Source organism: Panulirus ornatus, chromosome 37, assembly GCF_036320965.1.
Source record: "Panulirus ornatus isolate Po-2019 chromosome 37, ASM3632096v1, whole genome shotgun sequence".
Taxonomy (NCBI): Eukaryota; Metazoa; Arthropoda; class Malacostraca; order Decapoda; family Palinuridae; genus Panulirus; species Panulirus ornatus.
The window spans coordinates 13901503-13928035 of NC_092260.1; the positions used below are offsets into that span (position 1 = coordinate 13901503).

Here is a 26533-nt window from a genome sequence, read left to right on the forward strand (position 1 = left end):
TCAGAAACTCCGAAAATAACGCTCGATGTCTGTTCGTCGCGATCATATCATCAGTAAACCATATTCTTCATAAATCGATATACTTCTCCGTAATCAGTAAACCATATTTTTTATTTATTTATATACTTCTCCGTCAGAAGAGGACATATCCTAGCACGACAGCAGATTACAAATGGTGGCACAAAATCATCACTGTTAAACACCAATATGTGTATTGTTATTCCCCTGCGTCGGAGTGAAATTTCGTATATCCTACCGTCTGACCATTGAATGATTGAAGATAACTTGCATGTATGATGCGCACATCTGGTCGACACAGATATAATGAATACCCCGTCTACTTGAAATACTTTATTGCAGATAAGGGAACTGTTATTTCCTTTCTACTCCTTTGCATTAGGTGAAGTAAGGTCTTCAGTTCTTCTCTTTCCATTGGCCATTTTGCGTGATGACTTTACATTATCCCATACCCCATACTTGCCATACACTCTTATGAGTTAGATATTGTCAGCAACTTCCAGAATGTTGAGGTAGGTATATTCAAGTACATACTTTCTTATTTACCATCAAGTCGACGAAATCAGGAGACAACAGGATCACACAGCTTTGTGGCAAGGTGACCAAGGAATGTTTTCACCTCAGGGGCATAAGTTTATCGGATGAGGAAAGACGCTGGTATGCTAATGCACGTACAAAACAGCTGACTCCAAGAAAGAAACATGGATGTGCCACACAAAAATAATGGACACGCACGGAGGAGATTGACATCATGTTTGCCTAGAAGAGTCTTTGGTCCTCCTCACGCGATCACAAGACTCGATTCTTTCGAGACATTTAATAAATCACCAAAAAAAATCTCGATCCTGTTATACATTCTCGTTAAGATATACAACGAGAAAAATATACTGCCACGGAAACGGCAGTACCGTTACTAAACACAAGGAAACCCTGGACAGTATTACGGCCAAGGCAACACAGTCTCTTGTGAATACGTCAATACAAATGCACGAAAACTTCCAGGGAACCAGTTGTGACTTCCCTCAGCATTCTTGAAGACACAAGAGGAGCAGGAGTCTTGGAAAATGATTTTATTTATTTATTTATCTATCTATCTATCTATCTATCTATCTATCTATCTATCTATCTATATATATATATATATATATATATATATATATATATATATATATATATATATATATATATATCCCTATGAGTCCAAGGGGAAAATGAAACACGATAAGTTCCCAAGTGCACTTTCGTGTAATAAACACATCATCAGGGGAGGCACAAGAGAGAAATATAACAGTCAGTTGATATACATCGAAGAAACGAAGCTAGGACGCCATTTGGTTTTACCTGTTATATTTCTCTCTTGTGTCTCCCCTGATGATGTGATTATTACACGAAAGTGCACCTGGGAACTTATCGTGTTTCATTTTCCCCGTGGACTCATAGGAATATCTTGATCACGCTCAAAATTGTGATCCTTTTCAATATATATATATATATATATATATATATATATATATATATATATATATATATATATATATATATATATTACAAGATGGACGTTCTGATGAACATGAACAGCCTTGATGATGGTGAATAACAGTTCAGATGAACACGAACAGCCGTGATAATGGTGACTGTCACTACATGAATGCAAATATTGCGGTTTCTTTGTTCTGTGTATACAACAGCGGCGTATGATAAGAGAGATTCTGCCACGAAGGGATTAAGCAAAAATATTTATATGACATTGTTTATGATACGTGTTACGGTATATTCTGCATAAAACATCCATCAATATGTGTAAAAACATCCATAAAGTACAGCTGATTACGTAATAACTGTACAGTATATTACTCAATATGAGCTATCAGTTTCGAAGCAGTTAATATGATTATTCATGGTTTCGTATGATTCAGTATCGCAATGATTCAGTCAAGGAAATAGAACAAGCTGGCAACTGAAGTTCCTGGTATTTCAAGTGAGGTAGTCAGTAGGTAGGTACCACTGGCAATTTTTAGCTCGCAACTTTATGCAGCTAATACTGGATTAAATCACTGCAGTGAAGTTTACGGAAAGTGAATATAATTTGCCGCTATGACTGGTTGATTGTTCGCCTCGCTCCTGACAACCTCCAACCAAGCCCTGTGGTATCGGTGCTTCACACATGACAGCCCGAGGGTGCATGTGGGCAAATAAGGCCATTCTTCGTCTGTTCTTGGCACTACAACGCAACATAGAGAAGGGGGCCAGGTGAGGCTATTCCCTCAAAGGTTCAGTCCTCTGTTCTTAACGCTACCTCGCTAACGCAGGAAATGGCGAGTAGTATGAAAAAAAAGAATATATATATATATATATATATATATATATATATATATATATATATATATATATATATATATATATATATAAAGTATAACATTTAGATTTCTTTCTTGTATCTCCCCTGATGTGATCATTACACGAAAGTGCACGTGGGAACTTAGAAGTTTGATGAGGTCAAGATTTAAAGCACAAAGTATAGAAACAGATTATACAACCCCAGAATGTATATATTGATAAAATGCAGGCAATCAGTTTAGAAATAAGCATCTGGTAAAAACTTCAACATGTAATTTACGTTATGTATAATGTACTGTATCGAAACATCTCAGGAAAATATATGCGCGAATTATCTTGTTTCCTCTCCAACGTTGTGGCAGTAAATAAAGCAAACGTAAATATACTAATTACCAGGTAAGGGACAGGCAGCTCTCCCTGCTGTGTGTGGGAGGGGGTGCAGGAGGCGGAGGAACAGACGGTGTGTGGAGCGTCGTGGGCCGGGAGCCTCGCTCGCCACCTGCTTATACACCCGTCCTGGACCACCTCGACCTGTGACGCGCGCTTGATGGCGGATTTTTCCCACCTGAGTCGATTAAGGCCATTGTCAGACGATCTTGTGCGGGTTAGATATGGTCAGCTTGCCTCTATTTCAGGATTGGGTTTGTCGTCACTATTCTGGTGGAGGTATCTGTATTATTTAATCAGTATTCATGAAATATTTTGAATTAGTTTTAGTATAAGACTGGATAGCTTGTGAAAAAAAAAATTAATACAAAATTGATGGTTTATTTGAATAAATCCTCATCTGGTCTTGGATAAGGGAATTCCTCTGGTTTGTAGCAGAAGCATTGGTCAAGTGAAGACACACTAGCGGTATGATACCTCCTCTGCCGTATTAATGTTCCAATCATCGACCAACACTCGCCTCCAGCGTTCGTTACTGACGAGCGACAGCCAGATGGTCGTCATTACCGAACTGTTGACGTTAATACACGTCAGTGGACGGCTACTCTCTCCAGACGTGTTACTGTACAGATTACTGAACATCTGTCCTTATGGGGGATCAGAACATGTTATCTGAGTCGTTATCTGACATCTCTGTTTACACTGGGATTATCCACAATCTTACAATGCAGTTGCCTTCATGTATTTCATTCGCGTCACTGTATGTTGAACCCGTTTAGTGATTGACACTGAAGATTTCAGGTTTATACCGAAAATCTGTCAGCGAAGTCAGCAAAACTCAACAGCTAATGCTCTCCACTCAGATTTTGACGTCAGTCAGTTTTTTTTTTCCTGGGAAGAGGTAACGTTCAGAAGAAACGGAGAGTCATCTGTAGCATAGCTTATCAAGTAGGCATTTAAGTAGGATTGATGGATTGATCTGTACCGGCAACCATGTCATGTTTATCGTGCACCCCATGCACATCCTGTGCGCGATTGCGCAAAGGGATTAACAGAGGTCACAAAGGGTTTTGGTCAGACCCCAGTGGCATGATAACACGTAAGTTGGTACACTTCATAACAGGTATTTCATGACATACGTAGTAGGAGACCAAACAGGGACTGTACGAGTCTCTGCTCTGCAAACAAATTAGCTTTGTTAAACATGACCCAGGTTAAAGAACGGCTGAGTAGGCTCATCTAGGGTTATGGCTGACTCTGTATATGACAACAGAGCAGTTAAAGATGACCCGTTGATGTTGCCAGTCATAAAGATGTTACGGCAGTCGTGATGCGCTCTGCCTCGCTCCTCTGTTTTTTTACGTTCTCCTCCTTCTTGCTGAAGTTACAGATGCTGCTGCCTACCGTCACATGAACGCTCACTCACGTTCCTCTTTGTGTTAAATTCCCCTCAGGTATTGTTCTGGTGTAATTGCTTATCTTCCTGGCGCAGGTGTGGACTGCTGTGTTCCTATCTCGTTGCTGGCTTCCCGTGGACCGCTCTTTTGACTTGACAGAGTTTTCTTCTTCCCTTCAACTTGTCTTCTCTTCTTAGTCTACTTTTTTTTTTTTTTATCTACTGACGCTCTTCTTTCTGCAGTTCGTCCTCCATCGCTCCCTCCCTTCCCATGACCTCCACACCCTCTCAATTACTCTCTCTCCCTCCCAGCATCCTCCCCTCTTCACTCATTCCCTTCCCTGCTACCCTGCTGCTCACCCTCCCTCCTCCTCCTCCCTCTCGCCCCCGTCATGAGCAGCACCGCTGACCACCTGTCACGACACCTGACCCTCATGTTCCTCCTCTTGTTACCTGGCGACTCACCTTCCTCTTTCTTCCTCTTATGTCTGTTTGGAGAACGTCTTGTTCACCTCCTCCTCCTCCTCCTCCTCGGAACACTTGTCAGAACACTTGTCTCTTTCTCACGTTTCCCAAAAAGACAGCCACGTCCTACCCTTCCCTCTAGATCCGTGGCAGGTCAGTTCCCTCCCTCCCAGGTTTTTCGCCGTATCGACGACCACGGTAGTTTAGTCACTATTCAAGTCCCGCTCTGCTCTACACATCCTCGGCGGAGTTAATATCTCTAATGTTATCCTGGGGTCGGCAGAGAGATGGCTGTTGTGTGTTGGTGTTTATCAATCCTCCAGATTATCTGTTAAAGTTCCCGTACTGCGTTTCTCCCCTCGTTTGCCCTTCCTCCTCCTCCCTCCTCCCTCACATGAGCCTTGGTCATCAGAAATCGAGTAAGATGCCCAACTTTCGTCACCAGTCTACTTTAACATTTGTTCACAGAGTTCACTGAACTTGGAACATCGTCTTCTCAGAACGGTGTCATTTTGTTGTTGCGAAGGTTTCCTTCCGTAGTGGGTTTTTTTCATCGTTCCTTTTCTCTCTTGGCTTCTGCTGGGGTTCACGTACTACATGGTTCATGGTGCTCACTGCGAAACTGAGGGAGATCCTTGCCACACGCGTCTCTTGCATCATCTTTATCAACCTCCTCTACTTCCTTTCTCCCCCTCTCTCATCCCCACCCCCTGCACCTTTTTTATTTCTCTCTCTCTCTCTCTCTCTCTCTCTCTCTCTCTCTCTCTCTCTCTCTCTCTCTCTCTCTCTCTCTCTCTCTCTCGCTCGCTCTCTCTCTCTCTCTCTCTCTCTCTCTCTCTCTCTCTCTCTCTCTCTCTCTCTCTCTCTCTCTCTCTCTCTCTCTCTCTCTCTCTCTCTCCTGCCTATTCTCTCTTTACTTACTGCTTTCCTTCACCTGTCCATACCCACCCTGACTTTGTTTCAGTCAGCTGTTAAACGCGATACTGCCATCTACTTTTACTGCAAAATTCCATTATGATTTTGTTTCATGTTAGCTCAGGCGGCACGAGCAACTTCTGCCTTGATCAAGGCCATTCCATTAACGATATATATATATATATATATATATATATATATATATATATATATATATATATATATATATATATATATATCCTAGCCGGAGCCAAGTGCCCACCCAACTAAGCGATCAAATCCTAGGGATGGGTTAGCGGGTGGGTTGACCGTGGACCGACCGCTGCAACCACGATTCGAACCCAGGCCTTCCACCCTGGGCGGCCTTTGAATGCATTAGGTCAGGAACGCTAACCGTTACACCACGGAAGTCCAAATGTTCCCCCCATGTTCTCTCAGTCTCCTTACCTCTTATACTTCAGATTCCATCGTCCTCTTCATCTCTTAACTCCTGACCGCTTTCAATTCCAGTCCTGCTCCTCCTAACCCCTCCTTTCTCTTTTCCCTTTTTACGTTCGTTTCCTCCCATTCCGACAACATGGCCTCCGCACGAGTCCTCAGTGTGAAGGCTCGGGTTCTGTGTGTGTGTTGTGTGTGTGTGTGTGTGTGTGTGTGTGTGTGTGTGTGTGTGGGTTACGGCCGCTCGGTGGAGGACATTGCGCCACGATACAATCCATCGAGGGGTCCAGCTGCCTAACCCGGGACCAGTGATGGTGTTGATATTATGTTATATTGGACCCAGCATCCAGGTCATGCCCTCCACGTTCCTGACCTGATCCCTGGGCTCATACTCACACCACACTACCCCAGCTTAGGTCACAGGGTCCATGTAACCCCCCTCACCCACACACACACACACACACACACACACACACACACACCATACACCGGAGTCTTGAACATATCTTCTCTTGATCGCAAAGAAAGGAAAGCTAATCATCTTCACACAGACCCACACAGCCACATGTAAACACACATATATCTCCTCAGAGCGAGTCTAATACCATTATGTCAACAATATGAACGGAGGTGATCCATCTCATCATCTCTGCAATCGTGTAAATTGCTTCATTTAATTAGTATCAGTGACAATACTCATATGTTCACCGATACGTTTATGAAGACGTATGGATGTGTGTTTGTGTTCCAAAAGCTTTTATGAATATTATCATATCTCAGGAAATACGTGACAGTTTTTTGTCTGAAATACAAAAAAGTGGTCTCGTTTAGATCCGTGATTTGAGAGAATGGATTAGGTTTAGGGAGAATAAATTTCTTGCATCCTTTGTGGGGATGAAACTAAAAAGTACACCATGTTCATCTGAACAGTAGGTACAACCGCACAGCCATTCATGCACATTCGTCACAATCTGTCAGGTTGTGAGACTCTGGCTAAGAGGAGTAGACACATCCTTATTTATAAGACTGATGAGATCATATGATCGGTTGTGAGGTGTAGGAGGAACCAGTTGATGCGCACACGTACACACACACATACACACACATCCACATCCTTCCTCCTTGGTCTCGATCGCTGAGGGGGCTACCTGACGTAACGTCGGGGTAGGTATTTGTTCCTGTGTATACAAGGCTCAGTGTAGTACACAGGGGTCAAGAGGTTAAGGTAAAACTCTACTTCCCCGTTCTACACAAGTGCCCGCATCCATCCACACAGAAGGACACATGCCCATGTGATTCATAATTCGTTCTCCATATGACGTTCACGCATTCGGTTCTTCATCATTTTTGTAGCTGCATTTCTTGGTTGAAGGTTATTCCTTAAAAAGATAAACACACAAACAAACACAAAATCCGTAGAATGAGGTGGGTGAGAACAAGAGAGCACCTACTTAAGGGTAAATACAGATTTTATCAAAGGACAGACGGTATGCGCGTCTCGCTTACTACAGAACGAGTCGTGTGAGTTCAGTGTTGTCAAGTGTTAAGTGTGAGTTTCTTTTGTTTACTGAAAGACACCAGCGCAGCAACCCACATGTGGGTGAGGCAGACAGAAAAAGACGGGAGCCTTAGACGAAAGAGTGAAACCTGAAAGCCACTGAAGTGCTAGTTCATTGTGCAGAGGGAGAGAGAGAGAGAGAGAGAGATTACCATATTGTAATTTCCATATTCCGTTTCCAATAGAACTTGAGATTCTGGTCCCCTGGGGTCTCCAAAATTCATCAGTGCACATGGCAATAATTAACAGGAAAAGCCCATGACCAATATTTGCCTTACGATACGAGGCTTTTTGGGCGTTTCTCGCGTGAGCCGTCTCCTGGCGAGGCCTTCTGTCCTGGGACCAGCAGGGTGGGGGGTTGGTGAGCCGAGTTGGGCAATTCATTATTTTGCATCACGTGTTAAAACTTACTCTCGACCACATTCGCTCATGGCCAGATTTCGGATGTTTTTTTTTCCTAATTATGTTGTCTTTTGTGCGAGAGGAGAATGAAGAGAATGTGGTTCAAAGTAAGGTTCTTAATGAGGGACCTTTTTTTTTCTTTTTTATATAAGTATATTCTTCGGCAGGTTCTTGATTTCCAGCTCGCATTGTGTGGAAGTCAAAGTGTGTGATGAATAGCCTTCGAGTCTCGTAATTGTTCGTGGCCTGACGGTGGTGGACGAAGTACCTGGGCCATAATGGTCGTTCGAGTGGGTGGAGGTCAAGCAATTTCCCTTTTTTCCCCCATTGTTGTGAGGATTAAGAACTCATGATATTGTTACTGATGATATACGGAAGGAATGATTGTACTTGACTGTATTGTACGTGCCTCTCTCTCTCTCTCTCTCTCTCTCTCTCTCTCTCTCTCTCTCTCTCTCTCTCTCTCTCTCTCTCTCTCTCTCTCTCTCTCCTTCGTGCGACACCACCACAATGGCACGTAACTAACTCGATTCATCTTACGTAACTAGATTTTCCTGCGGCGAGCGCTACGCGCCAGCCCTGCTTTTATACCACAAACCCGTCGTAAGAAAGAAAGTGCTATGCAAACAATAACTTAAAGTAGAGTAATTTCCATAAAACATTTGAGCAGGTCCCTGAATACTCAGTTTCCATTTTAATGAGAGAGAAAAAATGTTTAGTTTTGATGTATTATGCACGACTAGTTTTTTGTAATGCTGGCTTAATTTGAAATCAGGGGTTTAAAGCAAATTGTCTCTTTAGAAAACGTATCATACATTTTACCTAACAGAAAAAAATAGAGCACGTGCTCTAAACACTAGGTTGAAATACATAAAAGTATGCTTTGATACAAGACCAATGTATATTGAAAACGCGTTCACCATCGATTGCATATGACGTCTTGACCAGAGGATATATATATATATATATATATATATATATATATATATATATATATATATATATATATATATATATATATATACATCACCTGATTGTCCTGTTCTTCCATTTCAGCGAGCAGTGTTCAGCAAGGCTCACTCTCACTCCTCCGCTGCCTCAGATCTCCCGAGCTGTGCCCTCAACCTCAGCTCGGACACATTTAGCTCCAGGTATGCAATCATATTCCTCAAGTTTAACCCCCTTCCTCCTCCTCACAGAAACTCTCGCATTTATCCTTATCTTCCAATCTCTTTTAACTTTCCTAACTATAATGGTCCAAGACATTATATCTTGACACATCCATCCATCACCCCAACTCGTTATCTTCAAGTTTTCCATCTCTGTTTCCCTCTCTCTCCATGAATTATTTATCTTGCTCCATCGCTCGCACCTTCTGACTTCCTTAACCAAATCGTTCTTTTTTTTCCTTTTAATCCCCACCTTCCCTAATTCTCTTATCTCTGTCTCTCTCTCTTTTCTCCCTTCATCCTGATGTCTCTCTCCTTCCCTCCCTCCCTCCTTAGTTTTTTATATTAGGTCGTGCGATGAATGTTTATTGAGGAGTGTGGGTGGTATGTTTTGTGCCTTGTTCCTCTGCCTCTGGGAGACTCGGGATCCGTGTAGTGATGTCTGTTGGTTTAAGAGGGAATCTGGCTAAGCTAAGCTAGGAATTGTTTACGTATGTCGATGGATGAGTGGAGCCTCTCACACGGCTTTTGAGGCTCAGTGTGTGTTATGTTGATATTAGTAGTCGTGCCAAGGTCATGAATATGTCTCTAGTGTCTGTCGAATTTTCGTACGTACTGCATGCATTAAGCATGTACCGATCCCTTGGTGTGATATGACGCTGATGTATGTTGGTGTTATCGATGTAGTTTTACGTATATGACGATACCTGGAGCCTTATGTTGCACCCTCTGTAGCTTCAGCGTGGGTGATTTTGAGGCGAGCATTGGGTATGTCAAAACGGGAAGGATCGTTCCCTTTTCCCCAGTCCCTCCCTACCACCCTCCAGTACCGCCGTCCATCACCACGTACCTTGGGTGGCCGCCCGCCACCCCTCTGCCTCACGTCATGCACGAAGCGGATTGCCACGGGCAGTGGCAGTGTTGCCCTCATGCCTCTCCCTAGCGCCGCCCCGGTGTGTGATTGCTCTTTGTGATCACTATTTGTGTCTTATAGGGAGAGAGTTTTACGCTCGTGTTGCCCAGCTTTCTCAACCTTGTATATACATGTCATATCTTTACTCCTTAATGTTTATGCACACACACACAAACCCTGGCATGTGTGCGTGTATAACTGCTTATTATGCCTCGCACCGCTGATGGTGGCACTTTACAAGGAGAACACTGAATAAAATTTCCATTATCATTTCGTATTTTGTTTATTTTCATTAAGGATGAAAATTTTCTAACTTTAAGACTGTCTTAGATTTTGGAGCGAAGATTTTCTCACTGCTGTAAAGCTAGAGATCCTTAGCCAGTTCGTGTAACTAGCGACCATCTAACTTAAGCACCAGGTCAAGCAACCTGGGTCAAGCCTCAACTCATACTAAAATTCAATCTAAGATTCCCTCCCTCGCTACATGTCTCTCTCCCCTTAATCCCAGAGGGAGATAATACCAGCCCTTGTTGCATCGACCCACAGCGGAATATGTAAGGTCAAGGGGATCTATGATCGTTCTTTCTCATGCTCCTTAGTGGACTTGACTGGTTGATCACTTCTCCGAAACTTGAAAAGAAACATCATTGTAAGAGGAGACCAAGACCTCAGCAAGAGTCAGGGAAAATGATATGGTACCTCTATATCACAAGAACTCGTAACAATGGGTAAAGTTAAATGAAGACGTGGTAAATGCGGTTGTAATTAAAGATTCATAAACATCTATTTCTGGAGTGAAAGGTTATGGGATCAAGCCCCATGAACGTAGAATTCCATTCCCGTGCTCACAAACTAGTAAGTGCAGAAGGGCGGTGATTACCTACACACTGACGAGTGAGGTTTGGAAGGTACTGGAGAAGATTATCAAGAAGTTAATGGATGACTTCCTGCAGAGGAGAATTTACCAAAGTGAGAGGCAACACGGTTTCAGGGAAAGGAGGAAATCCTTAACGAACCTCATAGATTTCTATGAGAGAGTGAGCTCAGTATTAGACAAACGAGAAAACTGGATGGATTGTTTGCTTCTGAGGTAACTGAAAGCATTTGACACTTGACACATGGGAGACTAGATAAACGACTGGATCACCAAGAAGTTGAGGCTCTGTCGGTGGATAGATTACCTTAATGGAAGATACCTAAACGACCCATGTGGGAGGAGCCTTTTAGAAGTGGGTTGAAGTCACCAGTGGTGTGCCTTAGGGGACCGTGACAGACTCCAAAGTTCGTCTGATACTTTGTTGATAAAGTTCCACCCGAGAAAATGGAAAGTGATAAAGATGTGCCACAAGGAAAGAAGACCTCGATGTGAGTATCACTTAGCAGGAAACAAGCTGTGGGAATCTGTGTGTGAGGGAGACTTGGGAATCGACACAGTCCCTAACCAGACACCAGAGTCCCCCCTTGAGGAGAACTTAAATTAAGGAACTCAACTGTCTGCCAGCAAATCGTAGAACTGAATTCAAGTTTAGGAATTAGGAAATGATCGGCAAGCTGTTCATGTCGTACAAAAAGCCCGACCTAGAATTTGCTCCCTAAGCTTGATCAGCGTACCTAAAGAGGCACAGACAACCAAAGCAGAAGGTTGAGCGGAGGGTATTTAAGGTATTTAAGGGTATTTAAGAGAGCTGCTCACCATGGAAGAGAGAAGAGTGAGGGTTGACCTGATCGTGACCTATGAGTATTTAAATCAGACTGATTATGTAGACGGTCTTCGAAGGGTGTAGGGACAGAACAACATTAGGACATAACATGAAATTAAGCAAAAAAAAAAAAAAAAAAAAAAAAAAAATATATATGTATATATATATATATATATATATATATATATATATATATATATATATATATATATTTTTTTTTTTTTTTTTTTTCAAACTATTCGCCATTTCCCGCGTTAGCGAGGTAGCATTAAGAACAGAGGACTGGGCCTTAGAGGGAATATCCTCACCTGGCCCCCTTCTCTGTTCCTTCTTTTTTGGAAAAAAAAAAAAAAATATATATATATATATATATATATATATATATATATATATATATATGTGTGTGTGTGTGTGTGTGTGTGTGTGTATTAAAAAGATGTAAAGAAGTGCTTTTATAGCATGAGCGTGGTGAATGAATGGACAAAAATGCGTGAGGACATAATAAATGAGGATCGCATATATAATTTAAATGAACTGTAAAGTAGAAATAGGTAGATGATCACAAGCACACGCGTCTCACGTTTTCGTTCGTTTTCTCTAAGACTTATGAAAATTTTACGTCACTGATAGCATGAAATATCTGTTGAGTTTTATGTAAGTTACTTTTTCTTTACTTTTACTTTTACTTTTACTTTATCCCTGGGGATAGGGGATTAAGAATACTTCCCACGTATTCCCTGCGTGTCGTAGAAGGCGACTAAAGGGGGAGGGAGCGGGGGGCTGGAAATCCTCCCCTCTCGTTTTTTTTTTTTTTTTTTTTTTTTTTTTTTTTTTTCCAAAAGAAGGAACAGAGAATTGGGCCAGGTGAGGGTATTCCCTCAAAGGCCCAGTCCTCTGTTGTTAATGCTACCTCGCTAACGCGGGAAATGGCGAATAGTTTGAAAGAAAGAAAAAACTTTTTCTTTACTTATAACGTCTTCTGTGATCGCAGGGGTTTGTTGCTGTAGTGTTCATCATTAAACTGGCACAAGAGAGAGAGGGATAGCCATGTGTGGACAGCTGAAGCTCCTTAGAGGGTGTCAAGAAAGCCCTTGACGATTCCCTCGCTCTCATGTTTGTTGCCTAGGAGTTCCTGACTTGCTAAAGGCGTTCTGCACGACTCACACCGTCACAAACGAGTCTGCTTCGTCACCCCCGTTTACTCTCTAGTCCCGCATCCCATTTACTAAAGTCACACAATATATTCCTATTTTGAACTTCCGGTTCTGAACGAGTGCTTCGTTTCAGTAAAGATTTCCAATACCTGCCAAAGCTATATCGGTGATACAGTGCTTCTTGTTATGGTAACAACTAGTTCCGAAGCCCCAATAAGACTGGAAACAAAAGGATCCACTTGCAAAAAGCCTCGGTATTATATTTAGTTGAGGAGAAAGTCGGCAATGCAATATCAGCTTGTGAATATTGAGGATATTGATGGCCAGTCGAGATTTCAAAGTTTCCCTTTTCGTGGCTCGCCTGCCTCTGTTCCCGACTAATTAGAGCGAGAGGCCACACAAACACACGAGTCGGGAGCAGAATGTGGAATGTCGCCGGGAGGAGGAGGCAGTACAGAAAATGGTGAAGGTGGTGGATATGTGTATAAGGAAGGAAGGAAGGAGAGAGAGAGAGAGAGAGAGAGAGAGAGAGAGAGAGAGAGAGAGAGAGAGAGAGAGAGTTATCAGGGAAGAGCAGCAATGGCAAAAGGGTGAAGGGGGAGGAAAATATGATCAGAGAACGAAAATGTAATGCCCTCAAGACTTCGAAAAAAATAAGGAAAACGAAAATATGACATTGGAAAACTGCAGGCGGGGCACAGAGTGGACCTAATGAGACTAATTGTCAGAGGGAAGGAGAGGGAAGGACAGGGTAAGGGGACGAGTGAATTGGAAGGCAGAGATGGACACATAGACTGAACAGAAATCATAGATAAGACAGATGGGGAAGCTTAAGAAAAATATGAAAACCCATCACAGAAGCTCTTGTTTACAGGCAAACGTGGGAGAAGAAACTGAAGTATCGGTTGGAGGAGCCAAAGATGAAAACACAAGGAATGGTGATCTTAGAGTTTGTTTAATCGCTTTATTTCCCAAAGGCACATGAAGCGGCGTGGTCAAGAAAATATAGGTACCCAACAAACTTAGACGAGTACAGTTATATAAACATAGATGAGTAGGATGCATGTTAAAAAGGTAGGTTGAGGGGCCCCATATCTTAGCACATAGTGCAGATTGGGTCAGGATCCGTATGTGTGGACGGTAGAGTTAGGTTTAAGAGGCGGGCTGGGAGGCCCCCTTGTGATACACACAAACTACTTGCTGAAGCGGTAGTATACACATATATGGACAATAAAGTGTGATATACGAGTCAAGTTACATGGGATGGGTTGAGGGCTCCATGTATTCAGTACATATGATTTTAAAGCCAAGAGGAGTGAGGGGAAGGTTAGGCGAGTGCACAAAGGTCAACTGAACTTTACGTTGTAGAGACATCAGAGGAAAATTAAGGCTAATGGAGGGAAGGGAAGGGAAGGAAACCTAACCCTGCCATAAGTGGTAAAAAGTAGTTGATACTCTGGTAACGTTCATGTGTATGTATTCAGGTACACGTGTTCGATTCTGTAACTTTGTTTGAACACATTTACGTCAAACGTACGTTATTTCTGCCTCGGGAACGTGAGAAGGTGAATGGACAGACGAAGGCGTTCAGGGCTTATGAAGATTTTAGGAATATGAGGTACAGGAAATTAGTGTAAAATGTGAAAAGTCTATGAGCCAAAATGAAAATAGGTATACAGATAGCGCAGGAATGCTTGACTGCTGGGGAAAGACATTTATGGATATACTATTGAACTTGACGGAGACGAAACACCCAAAAAATTATAACAACAGATGAACGACTTCGTCAAATGAGACTCAAAACAACACTTGTATATATTTTTTTTTTCCCGCGTCTGAGTTAAGTCTAGATCTAAGGAAACAGTTAACTCTGCTTTTAATTTGGATGATCCTTCCCTCATCCTGTTGATCGAGTTAGGAGAACTCTGATTTACATTCCTGGAGTAATTACGGAGAGTTGAACCTCTTTGAAGACCATCAGAGGACCCCCCCCCCACTGGGTCCTACGCACCGCCGGTGGGTATGAAGTGATTGCGCTGCTCGCTCTAAATTGTGTCGGGTTAGTCTGCTCGTAGCTTGACCCCAGTGAGCACGATGGCATGACCCCCGAGCACGACGGCACGAACCTCGAGTACGGTGGTACGACTCCTGAGCTCGAGAGTACGAACCTTACGTAGGGTGTGGCCTTGACAATGACCTGATTCTTAAAGTTCAGGGTCAAAAGGGGCAGGTCATTATAACCAAGGACCGTGCCACCGTGTCAAGGGTCACACCGCGTGTGCTCAAGGGTCGTACCGTTGTTCTTAAAGAGCTTAGATTCGGTCATATAAATCATTCTCATTTCTTTATCTGAGAAGTATTTGACTTTGATTAATTCATCAGTCCAGCCCATGCATACGAACTGGTGGGACATCGAAATTGATTCGGAACTCAAATTTCACATAATAATCTTTTAAGAAACTCGAGGGAAGAAATCTGATTCTTCATTTGCATATTTTTTTATTCTTATTTTTTGTAGCCTTTTATCCGTATATTTTCTCTCGTATTTCTCAAACTTCTTCTTGGCTCTGCGTTGCATGACAACATTTCCTCGAAAGAGTTGCTGGCAGGGAACCCGGAGGAAGGTGTACACCCCGGCAGAGAGATCCATCGGGTCCGTCCTTGGCGTTGCGTAACACTCACGTACACGTCTTCGTTAAAAAGGGGAGAAAAAAAAGATGACTTTTGAAAAATTGCTGGACTGATATATAAACGGTTGTTTGTGTAGTATCTTTGAGAATAGGGAGAACTTTGGATATTTACGCTGCAGAAGATATCTTGTCATGTTTGGGAAGTGAATCTATGCACGAAGGAGATGTGTTAGGTGTATGAAACTGTGATAGGATTACCACAGGAAAATACAAATCCACCCCCTCCCCTCTTTTTTCATTCTCTTTATCATATGACTATCTTATACATGCTTGCCTCTTCATGTATTGTTCGTTTGCTTCCTGTGCACTGGACACAAAAAAAATTTCCGGGTTAATGTTAAAGTGAAAATGCTACAGACACTTAACGCCATGTTCTCTTAGAAAAAAAAAAAAAATAGCTTACAACTGAAATTTCAGTTCACTGGACTGTTTTATTTATCTCCAGTAAGTACTTTTAAAAGGAAGTCATGTCAGCTCTTCCGAATACTGTCACTTAGATGATAATGTATACGCAAGATGGGTGTATAGGAAATGTCATTAATCACATCTATATATCCGTCAGTTATTTTCCTACACCAAGACTGATACCCGTCGCAGAAATATGTCAATAAATCCACAGTAAAATGTCTCGTTAGTCGTAGTCTGATAGATTTATTTTTCATTCGTACGTCCGATAACCAAAATAGAGATTGATAAAAGACTTGATCCGGACTCTTCTCGTCTAAGGACGAAAAGCTACGCCTCTCGCCTCAAGAACCTCTTAACACATGTGCGCAGATGACTGAATGAATATCCGTGCAAGACCTGTGCTACCAAAAGGGACAGTTGAATCACAAGAGAAATCCCACTACCACGAGCAGACATACTCCCTCATGAAAATCTACCTCATACTGCATCGTCTGGCAGCTCAACGTGATATGTTCAGTGCCGACTCGTACAGCAGCTCGACCTTAGATACGTAATACTTCTCAATAGAATCGATGGCCCTTACCCTGACCCACTTCTCCATTAACCTGAAGGATCACTAAGACAAAACCTACTTGATGTCGCTACCTCCTCGTCGATCTTCCACTATTTTTCCTATTGGCTTTTCATTCATAAAACGAAATTCTCGTTTCATATCTTCATCCGACACTTTGATGGCCAGATTTGTTTGGGATTATCACTTTTATGTAGAATACACACACAAAAATGCTCACCCTCATCAACGCAAATTCTCACAACACGCAGAAAAAATATGTTGCACCGAAATTAGGTGGATTAGTGGACGAAGAGGTTGGTAGACGTAAATATTTGATGATTTCTTGACCCGAAGAAAACGATCTTCGGATTAAAAGAACACATTGAAGTTTAAAAAGGAAGGTAATCTCTTACAAGACTCGACGTATCGCTGCAGACATGCCATGAGCAGTTTTTGTCATAGATGATGAGAATTGGGGGATATTGCCAGGAAGTAAGGAAACGATAAGTAATAGTAACATTCGAATTACTCACGTAGCTGGGAGGTACTTAAGGAGGATCAGACACTGAAACGGTCTTCATCAGAGATGATAGACCAAGGAGAGGAAGAGAATGATTCAAATTGGACAGCAAAACGACGGGAGACCTCAAATGAGGCAAGAGTACCTATCACCACTGTCTGTGTTGCACAGAACACAGTAATGTTAAGCGAGGGAAAATGTTAAAGTGATATAAAGGGCTGAATTCAATGATCGTGTTAGGGGAAATACACCTGATATTGTTGTTGTGGAGACAAAATTTAATAGAGAAAATTTCACTAGTATTTTTCCAAAAGGATACATAAGGATGATAAGCTACATCTTTAAGTTTCAGTAAGAACAAGACGATGACCCATACAAGCAATACATTAACGGTAGAAATAGAGTCATACCAGGTGCAGTTTCTGAATGGAAAGAAATGAAGGCAATTGTGGGGGTTATAGCGAAGGCACGTAGGGGAAAGACTGGCTGAAGAAATTTTCACCTGAGATGTGATGTGCTGGTCAACGTTGCACACGTCGAACGTTACTTTACCATGCTCGAGATTAGGCACCCATGTTCCTGAGTTCAAACCTTTTGGAGTGTTGTGCACCAACCTGATTGGGTCGTCCATTTACTCCCGCTGGTGCGAGTGACCCATTCAGTCGACCCATTGATTTCTGTTCAGGTATGAAATTCCCCACTTTCCCAAACAAGCTGTGCGTCAGTCTGCATTGGTTTCCCCTCTGATATTGCTTAGTGCAGTTCCCTTTATATTTTTTCCATACTCATAACTCATCGACGAAAGCTTTTGTTAATGATATTGTTCTTAGTCGCCAGTGAATGACAGTGACATTAGTTTCCATCCTTACCCGAAATCTTATCATTAGTTTCTGTATGGGAAGAATAGTTACTCTGGGCAGCACACAATAGCCACGTGAATTTGGTTGCCAAGAAACTTTAGTAAACTCGCCCGTTGGTGCTGAGGAGCCTTGGTGTCTTAACTACTATGTTTGTGGATTGAATAACCCCGAGACAAAGATAAATAGATATAAAATACCTCGCTTATCAGCTTCACTGGGGAGAACTTCTATGCTCCTCATGCACCTGAATATATCATACAAACCTCCAACAGCCAGAATCGAACCCGGGATCCCTGCGTAATAGGCTGGAGTACTACAACTAAGCTATGATCACAATGATCATAGCCTAGTCGTAGTGCTCCCGCCTGCTATGCAGGGGTCCCTGGTGCGATCCTGGCTGTTGGAGGTTTGTATGTTATATGGTAGTGCATGTTCATACGCACTATATTCGATATATATATATATATATATATATATATATATATATATATATATATATATATATATATTATCCCTGGGGATAGGGGATTAAGAATACTTCCCACGTATTCCCTGCGTGTCGTAGAAGGCGACTAAAAGGGGAGAGAGCGGGGGGCTGGAAATCCTCCCCTTTCGTTTTTTTTTGTTTGTTTGTTTGTTTTCCAAAAGAAGGAACAGAGGGGGCCAGGTGAGGATATTCCCTCAAAGGCCCAGTCCTCTGTTCTTAACGCTACCTCGCTAATGCGGGAAATGGCGATTAGTTTATAAGAAAGAAAAGAATATATATATATATATATATATATATATATATATATATATATATATATATATATATATATATATATATATATATATTAAATGGGGTCAACATGCTGTCACTGGACTGAACCACGATATGTTAAGAGCCCGGGGTAAACCATGGATGGAAAGATCTATGGGGCCTGGATGTGGATAGGGAGCTGTGGTTTCGGTGCATTACACATGATAGCTAGAGGATGGATCTGAGGGAATGTGGCCTTTCCTTGTCCCTATACAGAGTCGCAAACTCTATGGGAACGGCCAGTAAAAAGCTAAAACCTTGGCAGACGAAAACTTGAGTGATGAAACGTACCTGTTATTCATTGTTCAGCTGTTTCATTACCCAGTAAATTCACAACATATGTAGAAACCTTCACTAAGATAGCTAACCGCCATCTGTCCATAAATTCCAAGCGGTTTATGTCTATCTACTCGCGAGTCATCATGTTTCACTCTTTGAAGTTGCTTCAGACACAAATCATCTGTCCATACCGCGATGTACCTATTGCTATGCTTTGTCATAAATCTGCATGTATCTATACATCTGTATAACTAGCTGGCGCTCAGGCGGGGAGGCGAGTACGTAAGATCCGGTGGAAGGGAGCGGCGGCAGCCACGAGTCTGATCAGGGAAGCCTCTTTATTTGTTTATTTTTCCTGTATCTTTTCCCTTTGCCTTTACCTGTGGTGATATACAGTGTCAATGCGTATCAAAACAACGGGAGTAACTCATGAAAATCATATATATGAAATATATAATGATTTGAGTATGGTATTGTCAAATATAATGCAGACTAGAGTTGTGATGATACAGCCATGGAGATTACATCCTTACGTAACTTGTGTTAATCAAAGAAAATGGATTGCATGCCGTGTTTATTGAATGAACATCCCCACCTCAGAGACTCTGATATAAGGATGATCTTTCTCTCTCTAGCTTTATAACAACAATTCTGTTTGCATAATGTTGGCTCTTCCATCCCCCTGGCATCGAGCATCTATTAGATTCTTTTTATTACTTGTGTATTGTACAACTCAATGGCTATCAGCTTCTGCATGGGTATTAATCCAGAGAGCCAAACACACGTGTACGTGGCAGGATATTACAATTGCTAGACGTTATACAAGGGTACTTTTGAGCCTGTACAATAACACTGCTGAGCTGTTACACCTCCCGGCATTCCATACGTCAGGTTATATCTTCACAGAGCTTGTTACTCCCTGTTAAAGCGACGGCATGAATGATATTGCTATTTCGTATTTGTTGATTTATATATAATTTCCTTTCCATGTACACTTAGTATGGCAGTCAGTAACTCTACTGGAATAGCCTCATGACCATGACACATTGTTAGATTATCTCTTTCTTCCCACAAAGTTTAGAACTTCGCCTTCTCCCTTCTTCTTTCGAAGTTCCTGAGAACGAGTCGTCAGTGAGACAAGGAATGTGCCACTGTAATTTTCTCGCTGAATTGTTTTGCTACTCGCTATGTCTAGCATCGCTATAGAGTCATTGCAGCGCTTTATCTGTGCATCACACGTTCCCAAGCACATTGCGGGTAGCAGAACACAGGGGAAGGCTGCATGAAGGAATTTGGTGAAAGTGGGGGCACAGATCATTTGCTGAAGACGCCTCTTGTCTTAAATGAGTTAATAGTGCATCCATATTAGCCTGCAGTGAGACTGTGGAGGTAAGATGGAGGGTAATATCCGCCCGTAGCTCCAGATTCAATATGTCTTCATCACTGTCTGCTAAGTATAATGGTTGATCAACTTCCAATTGGTCGTTAGGCCAGGACTTGAAATATACATATCAATGTCACATTATGTTTATATGATTGTTATTTTTGGTGGGTGTCGATCATTATGTAAACGTTAAGCCAGGGTATGTAACAGGCACGTCAGATGAACATTAAGAACACTTCTGTATTGATCATCCATCACATATCACATCTCTCAGACGTTAAGCACGATGCTTTGAATATCTTAACTCCCGAGTTTCAGAACTGTCTCATGTTTACTAATTTCATTCCAAAATGAGAACATCACTGATATATATATATATGTATATATATATATATATATATATATATATATATATATATATATATATATATATATATATATATATACATATATAAACTATGACTATAAAGCCATGCAGTCAAAAAAAAATATTTTCTACTATTTCCATCTGAGAGGACTCGCGTGTTTAAATGTTAGGAGACAAATATATGATGCCTATTAAAGTTTACTCGGGAAGATTTTCCTCCTCAGCGAACCGAACGAAAAATTGAAAAGTTTATGAGTGCTTCCGTCTGGCTCGGGCTGAGGTTTCCAATTATGACTTGGGCAAGAAAAGGCTATTCAAGTTGAAGAGAGAGTGGCTCGAGTGAAATCTCCAGTGACTCGCGAATCAAAATTTTATGGGGCTTATTTGAATCACTCTTTCTATTTTAGTCTGTCCCACAAATATATCCTATTCTTCTCTGAACTGCCTAATATTTGTTACGGTTATAACTGGCTTTGATTATGTCTGTAATCATATATCACTCACGGACTTGAGATCTCTGGAGTCGTGAGTCGTTATTGTGTCAGTGTTTAAAGGCACACTTCCCAAGTAAATACATAAACCTACAAGTTTTGTTTTTTTTTCTTTTAAGTTCATCGTTCCAACACCGAAATAGAAATAAAAAGAAAACTGTCAATAACGTTTTCAACGTCCCGCATTGTATATCAACAGAGGCAGAAAAGCTTCAAAGTTATCGACAAAAGCGAAGGAAAATTCTTTTGGATTTTATCCAATACAGAGGGAAAGAATGGCGACGACGACAGATGAAATAGCAGAGGGAGGGTGAGAGAGAGAGAGAGAGAGGGAACGGTCAGGAAGAGAGAGTGTGAAGGAGAGACAAGGAGTGGAGGAGGCGAGAGGATGATGGTAGAGGTGGAGAATAAGAGTAATAAAGAATGGACGAGGAATAGTGGGATGGTGAGGGTAAATGGAAGAAAGATATGGCAAGCGAAGGAAGGTTAGTGATGAGATAATGTCCTCCTGAAGACTCAGTATAGTGAGTAATTATAATGAGATCTCTGTAACATATGTGCCGTGAAAACTCAACCTTGGAGGTTAGAATTACGTCTCAGGCTGTGGAAATTAGTACGGGTCGCTCACATCAAAAAAGAAGGGATAAAAGAAAAAAGATAAAGGCATAATCAATATATATATATATATATATATATATATATATATATATATATATATATATATATATATATATATATATATAAAGATGCTTGAGGTGAAGAAGACAAAATGTGGCAAGAAAAGTTAGTTTTAGATGGTTGACACAAGAATGGTTGTCTTACCCATGTTAATGTTCCCCTACAAAGCCACCCTACGTGGTCCAGGCAGTGTTAAGAGATACCTTCCCAGATGCGGCAGCGCGTCCTACCTCATTACTGAGGTTGGTGTATTAAAAATCATTTAGAGAAAAGGGGGATATACAGTGAAGGGGAAACATATCAGCGACTTTTTGGCAATTCATCTGCGATGGTAATTATGACTCAGTGGAAATCATTAAGTGACCTGGCTGGAAATAATGATGGGGATAGTGACCCACAGGAATTCCACGAATGGTATAACTGCATCTCGAAGGCAAACGCAGTGTGTCACTCATTCAAACGTATCTTGACACGTAGAAAAAAAAAAAAGAAGTCTTTAACAAGACCCTCTTAATGAATCTTTGTTTTAGGAATCGTTTGGGTAAATGTTTGGCAGATGTAACGATGTGTTAATGCAAAGAGCTTCATGTCAGGCTGTTCGCCTTGTTGATTTTCTTATCGGTCGAAGTCAGCCATGAGAGAAATGATTTACTCATGCACTTGCACATTTGTCTGATTGATTGGAGTACCGCTTTCACGGGAGAAGACTCCAGAGGAATTATGACAGCGATATGTTACAAGGTGATGGATGGAAACACCGACCCTCACTTGGGCGGGTGAGCAGGGAGGAAACACAGAGAAATACATAAACACCCGATGATGGAGAGTTGACGTAAGATGCACCAACCTTGACTTTCCCCTCAAGCTATGACACCCTGGAATGAGACGTAATGTAGGATAATGTGGCACACGTGATATTCCATTCCATGTGAAGGGTGGAAATTCTACCCGTGGTCTGGGATTAACGGTATTAGCTATAAGCGTTCGATGTTTTGAACTACAGCAGTGCATGATACGAAGAAAGGAAGAACAGGATGGATGTTGGGCAGTTTAGTGACTTGTTCTGACGATTGGATTGCCACATAGATTTGATTAATTTATAGGCGAAGTTATCTATCAGTCGGTGATGCGTCTTGCAAGTGAAGAGGACAACGGACGAAAATCAAAACGAGAAATAGCAGAGACATACGTAACAGAAGCTTATGATCATACAATATTTTTACGTAAGAACGGTCTGCTGTGTATTATGTTCAGTTTCATAAATCGGTGATATTATCATTTTATCAAAAGTTCTTCCGAAAAGCATCATCTTAAACAGTTTTTGTGTTTCATCTTGGATGTCCTGCAAATAACTCACGTTTGATCAATGTAAGAAGCAACAACAACAACAATAGGCTTTGTTTATTTGTTTTTCAATTTCCTGGATTTGTATGACCGTAGTTTACCTCCGCTCTCACCCTTAATTAAACTGCCTTAAACAGTAACTACTGGTAATATACCTAATACCACCATTGAGTCCATCAAAATCAGTACGTGCTTATCATCCCATTAACAACAAAAACATAATAACCGCCGCCAATTGCCGATTGTATCATGACTACATTACCCGTTATGTCCCAGGCAGAGAGTGCATACGTGGAATCAACAATCATCTTGTACATCCGTAGAAGATCTTAATAGTATTCTGAGTGGTGGTTACAGCTTGCCGTGTGGGTCTTCATAACCCTGGCAGTGGATAGGCTTAAAGCCCAACTGAACTGCCATCTAGATATCTCTTGCTGCTCCCGTAACTGTATGTAACCCTCGGAGATGACGGCAGAGATTACGAAGTCCCGTCGCAGTGGAAGGTAAAGGGTCTGAGACCCTCACCCCCGCACACGAGACAGCAGCCGCAGGGCGCGCACCACATGCCGCAACCCACAGCCTCACCCACCTACATGATAGAGAAGAAGGCTCGTACGAAAGACACTTGACGACAGGGGAGGACAAGGGTATAGCGTGCCAACATCTGGGCTGCGCCGATAATGGACCACGTCACCTGACATCAATATCGATCAGGGATGCGATGCGCCAACAATAGATCCTAACCTAACCTAAGTTAGCTCGTCACATTATAAAAGACTTTAATCATGACGCGATCGATCCATTGTTGCCACAGCGGCTTGACTCAGGTGCTGGGATACTGATGACTGACCACGACCATGAAGAGGCGGCCACGTCTCTCTCTCTCTCTCTCTCTCTCTCTCTCTCTCTCTCTCTCTCTCTCTCTCTCTCTCTCTCTCTCTCTCCCCACACACACACACACACACGTACATTCAGCAAGAAAAAATAAGTAGTCATAATACCAACAATCAGATAAACAAGTTAAAGAAACGTAAGCATGGTATATGCTCTTCATAGATTAGCTAATAAACACAGCGATGAAACAGATGCACGGGAAGACTAACACCTGGGAGAACCTTGCGAAAGCGTACGGTAAACATAACCGTTAGAAGAACTGAACCAGTGTGTCAAGTAGTTATTTAAAGTTTCTTGGAGGAGCAACGAAAAAAAAAGTGAAAGCACTGGCATTGACAGAGCCAAGCAGATCAACCAGAACGATAAGGAAGGTTTAGCTTGACCCAAGTGGTGAAGGGGGTTGGTTGACTGGGCGGGTCAGTGTCGACTGTGTTTTTTCTTGGGTCAGCAGTAACGTACTAACGGTGGACTTCACACGACCCCAAGTTGTCCACCACCAGACATAAGGACTTTTAGGAAGCCACCATTAGTTGTGACGACTACTAGATGGTCAATACTAACCGTGACGACAACTAACAGGTCACCACTAGCCATAACGACCACCAGCAGGTCACCATTAGCTGTTACAACCACAATAATCTTACTACTAGACATATCGACCATTGTAGCAAGGTAGGATTATTGAAACAAGCTGAAGAACCGCTTTGTTCTGGTGGTGATGATGATGTATGAGCGCTTTGATTATCATGTCCTCTAAACATAGTGACAGAGATAAAACACCACAGTATAACCACAATGAGAATAAGAGCCATTCATATAACTACACTGTGTTTCAGAGAAAGCCAAAAACGTTGAGGAAAAGAAAAACTGGGAGGGAGGATTACCAGGGCGTCCGGATAAACGAGGGTGGACGAAACAGTGATAATTATGTTTGAATGAGGGGGGAAAAGTATTGATAAAACGGGTGTTATGCTGAAGTGGGCGACTTGGTGGCCACTGGTGGCGAAGAATTAAGCATAAGGATAGAGAGTTTGAGGAAGGACTTGTGAGGCGTCTGATGGTGGAGTGCTCTATTGCCTTGGGTGATGGGGAGACAGCAGCCTCTCGTCCGTCACGCCACCTGACGGGAGATCGATCGGACGTGGATGTCCGGACGGGTTCACCCGTCACACTACGTCTGCACGACGGGCAGCAGTAGCCTGGCAGGTCACACCATTGGCTGAGCGTAATTACCAAACGAACTTCCTGTCACTATCACACACTCTACTGCTCCGGACGTCCGCCTCGTGCCGTGTGAATTGCTGGCCGTTCGTTTATGGGTTCCTGATGATTACGTCAGCCACAGATAACAAAAGGTTGATGCTAAGTTGTCTCAGGAAAAATCCAAACACTAGCAACACTAGTTCAATTCTAACTTTGTACTTCGTGGGTTGTGGTAAGTGTTTTGTGGATGTGAGGGAGCCGAGTATGAATCTGACCTTAGTTTTTTTTTCTAAGAAACGGTACAATAAAGTAAGGGCAACGTAAAAGATCCGAATTTCTGCTCGATTTTGTATATTTCAAAAACTGGTCAAAAACTCTGGTGCACAAGATATTTGTATATTTCAAAAACTGGTCAAAAACCCTGGTACACAAGATATTTGTATATTTCAAAAACTGGTCAAAAACTCTGGTGCACAAGATATTTGTATATTTCAAAAACTGGTCAAAAACTCTGGTACACAAGATATTTGTATATTTCAAAAACTGGTCAAAAACTCTGGTGCACAAGATATTTGTATATTTCAAAAACTGGTCAAAAACTCTGGTACACAAGATATTTGTATATTTCAAAAACTGGTCAAAAACTCTGGTGCACAAGATATTTGTATATTTCAAAAACTGGTCAAAAACTCTGGTACATAAATTTATATATTTCAAAAACTGGTCAAAAACTCTGGTACACAAGATATTTGTGTATTTCAATAACTGGTCAAAAACTCTTTCGTACACAAGATATTTAGCACATTCTATTAACTTAAGTATTGAAGCACATTATTTTAAGAGACTGCCAGGCACTGCGGTCCTCAGTCTTCGGTATTTTGTCAAGTTTTTCATCTATTTGTGGACCGACGGCAAATCCCAGTATCATTGTATGAATAATACGGGGAAGTATCTTGCAGAGCTATAGAAACCCTCCACCGTGTTTGTTCAAAAAAAAATCTAAAGCCTCAGCATTTTTTTCGTTAAACTGAACGGCATTTACTTTCATTAACCGCTAAACTAATATCTCCAACCATTTGCAGTTAAGATACAGGAGCTTTAGTCCTGATCACTGTGTTTACATCCAAAGCAATGGCAGTAACAAGTTTCGAGAGGTGGTGTCATCTTTCTTACTTGTGAAGCAAACAACCTTGATTTATCGTTGTACATTA

The 26533-nt window shown here is 41.8% G+C and overlaps 1 protein-coding gene across 2 annotated transcripts in view; it reads left to right on the top strand.

The window, feature by feature from the left end:
• The window catches only part of LOC139760516 (uncharacterized), a 746927-nt gene that overhangs the window by 129165 nt on the left and 591229 nt on the right, over positions 1 to 26533 (top strand). For both annotated transcript variants that reach the window (XM_071683811.1, XM_071683810.1), the window contains exon 3: positions 8973 to 9067. In XM_071683811.1, coding sequence (XP_071539912.1) covers positions 8973 to 9067 — 95 coding nt within the window. The remainder of the gene's footprint in view (positions 1 to 8972; positions 9068 to 26533) is intronic.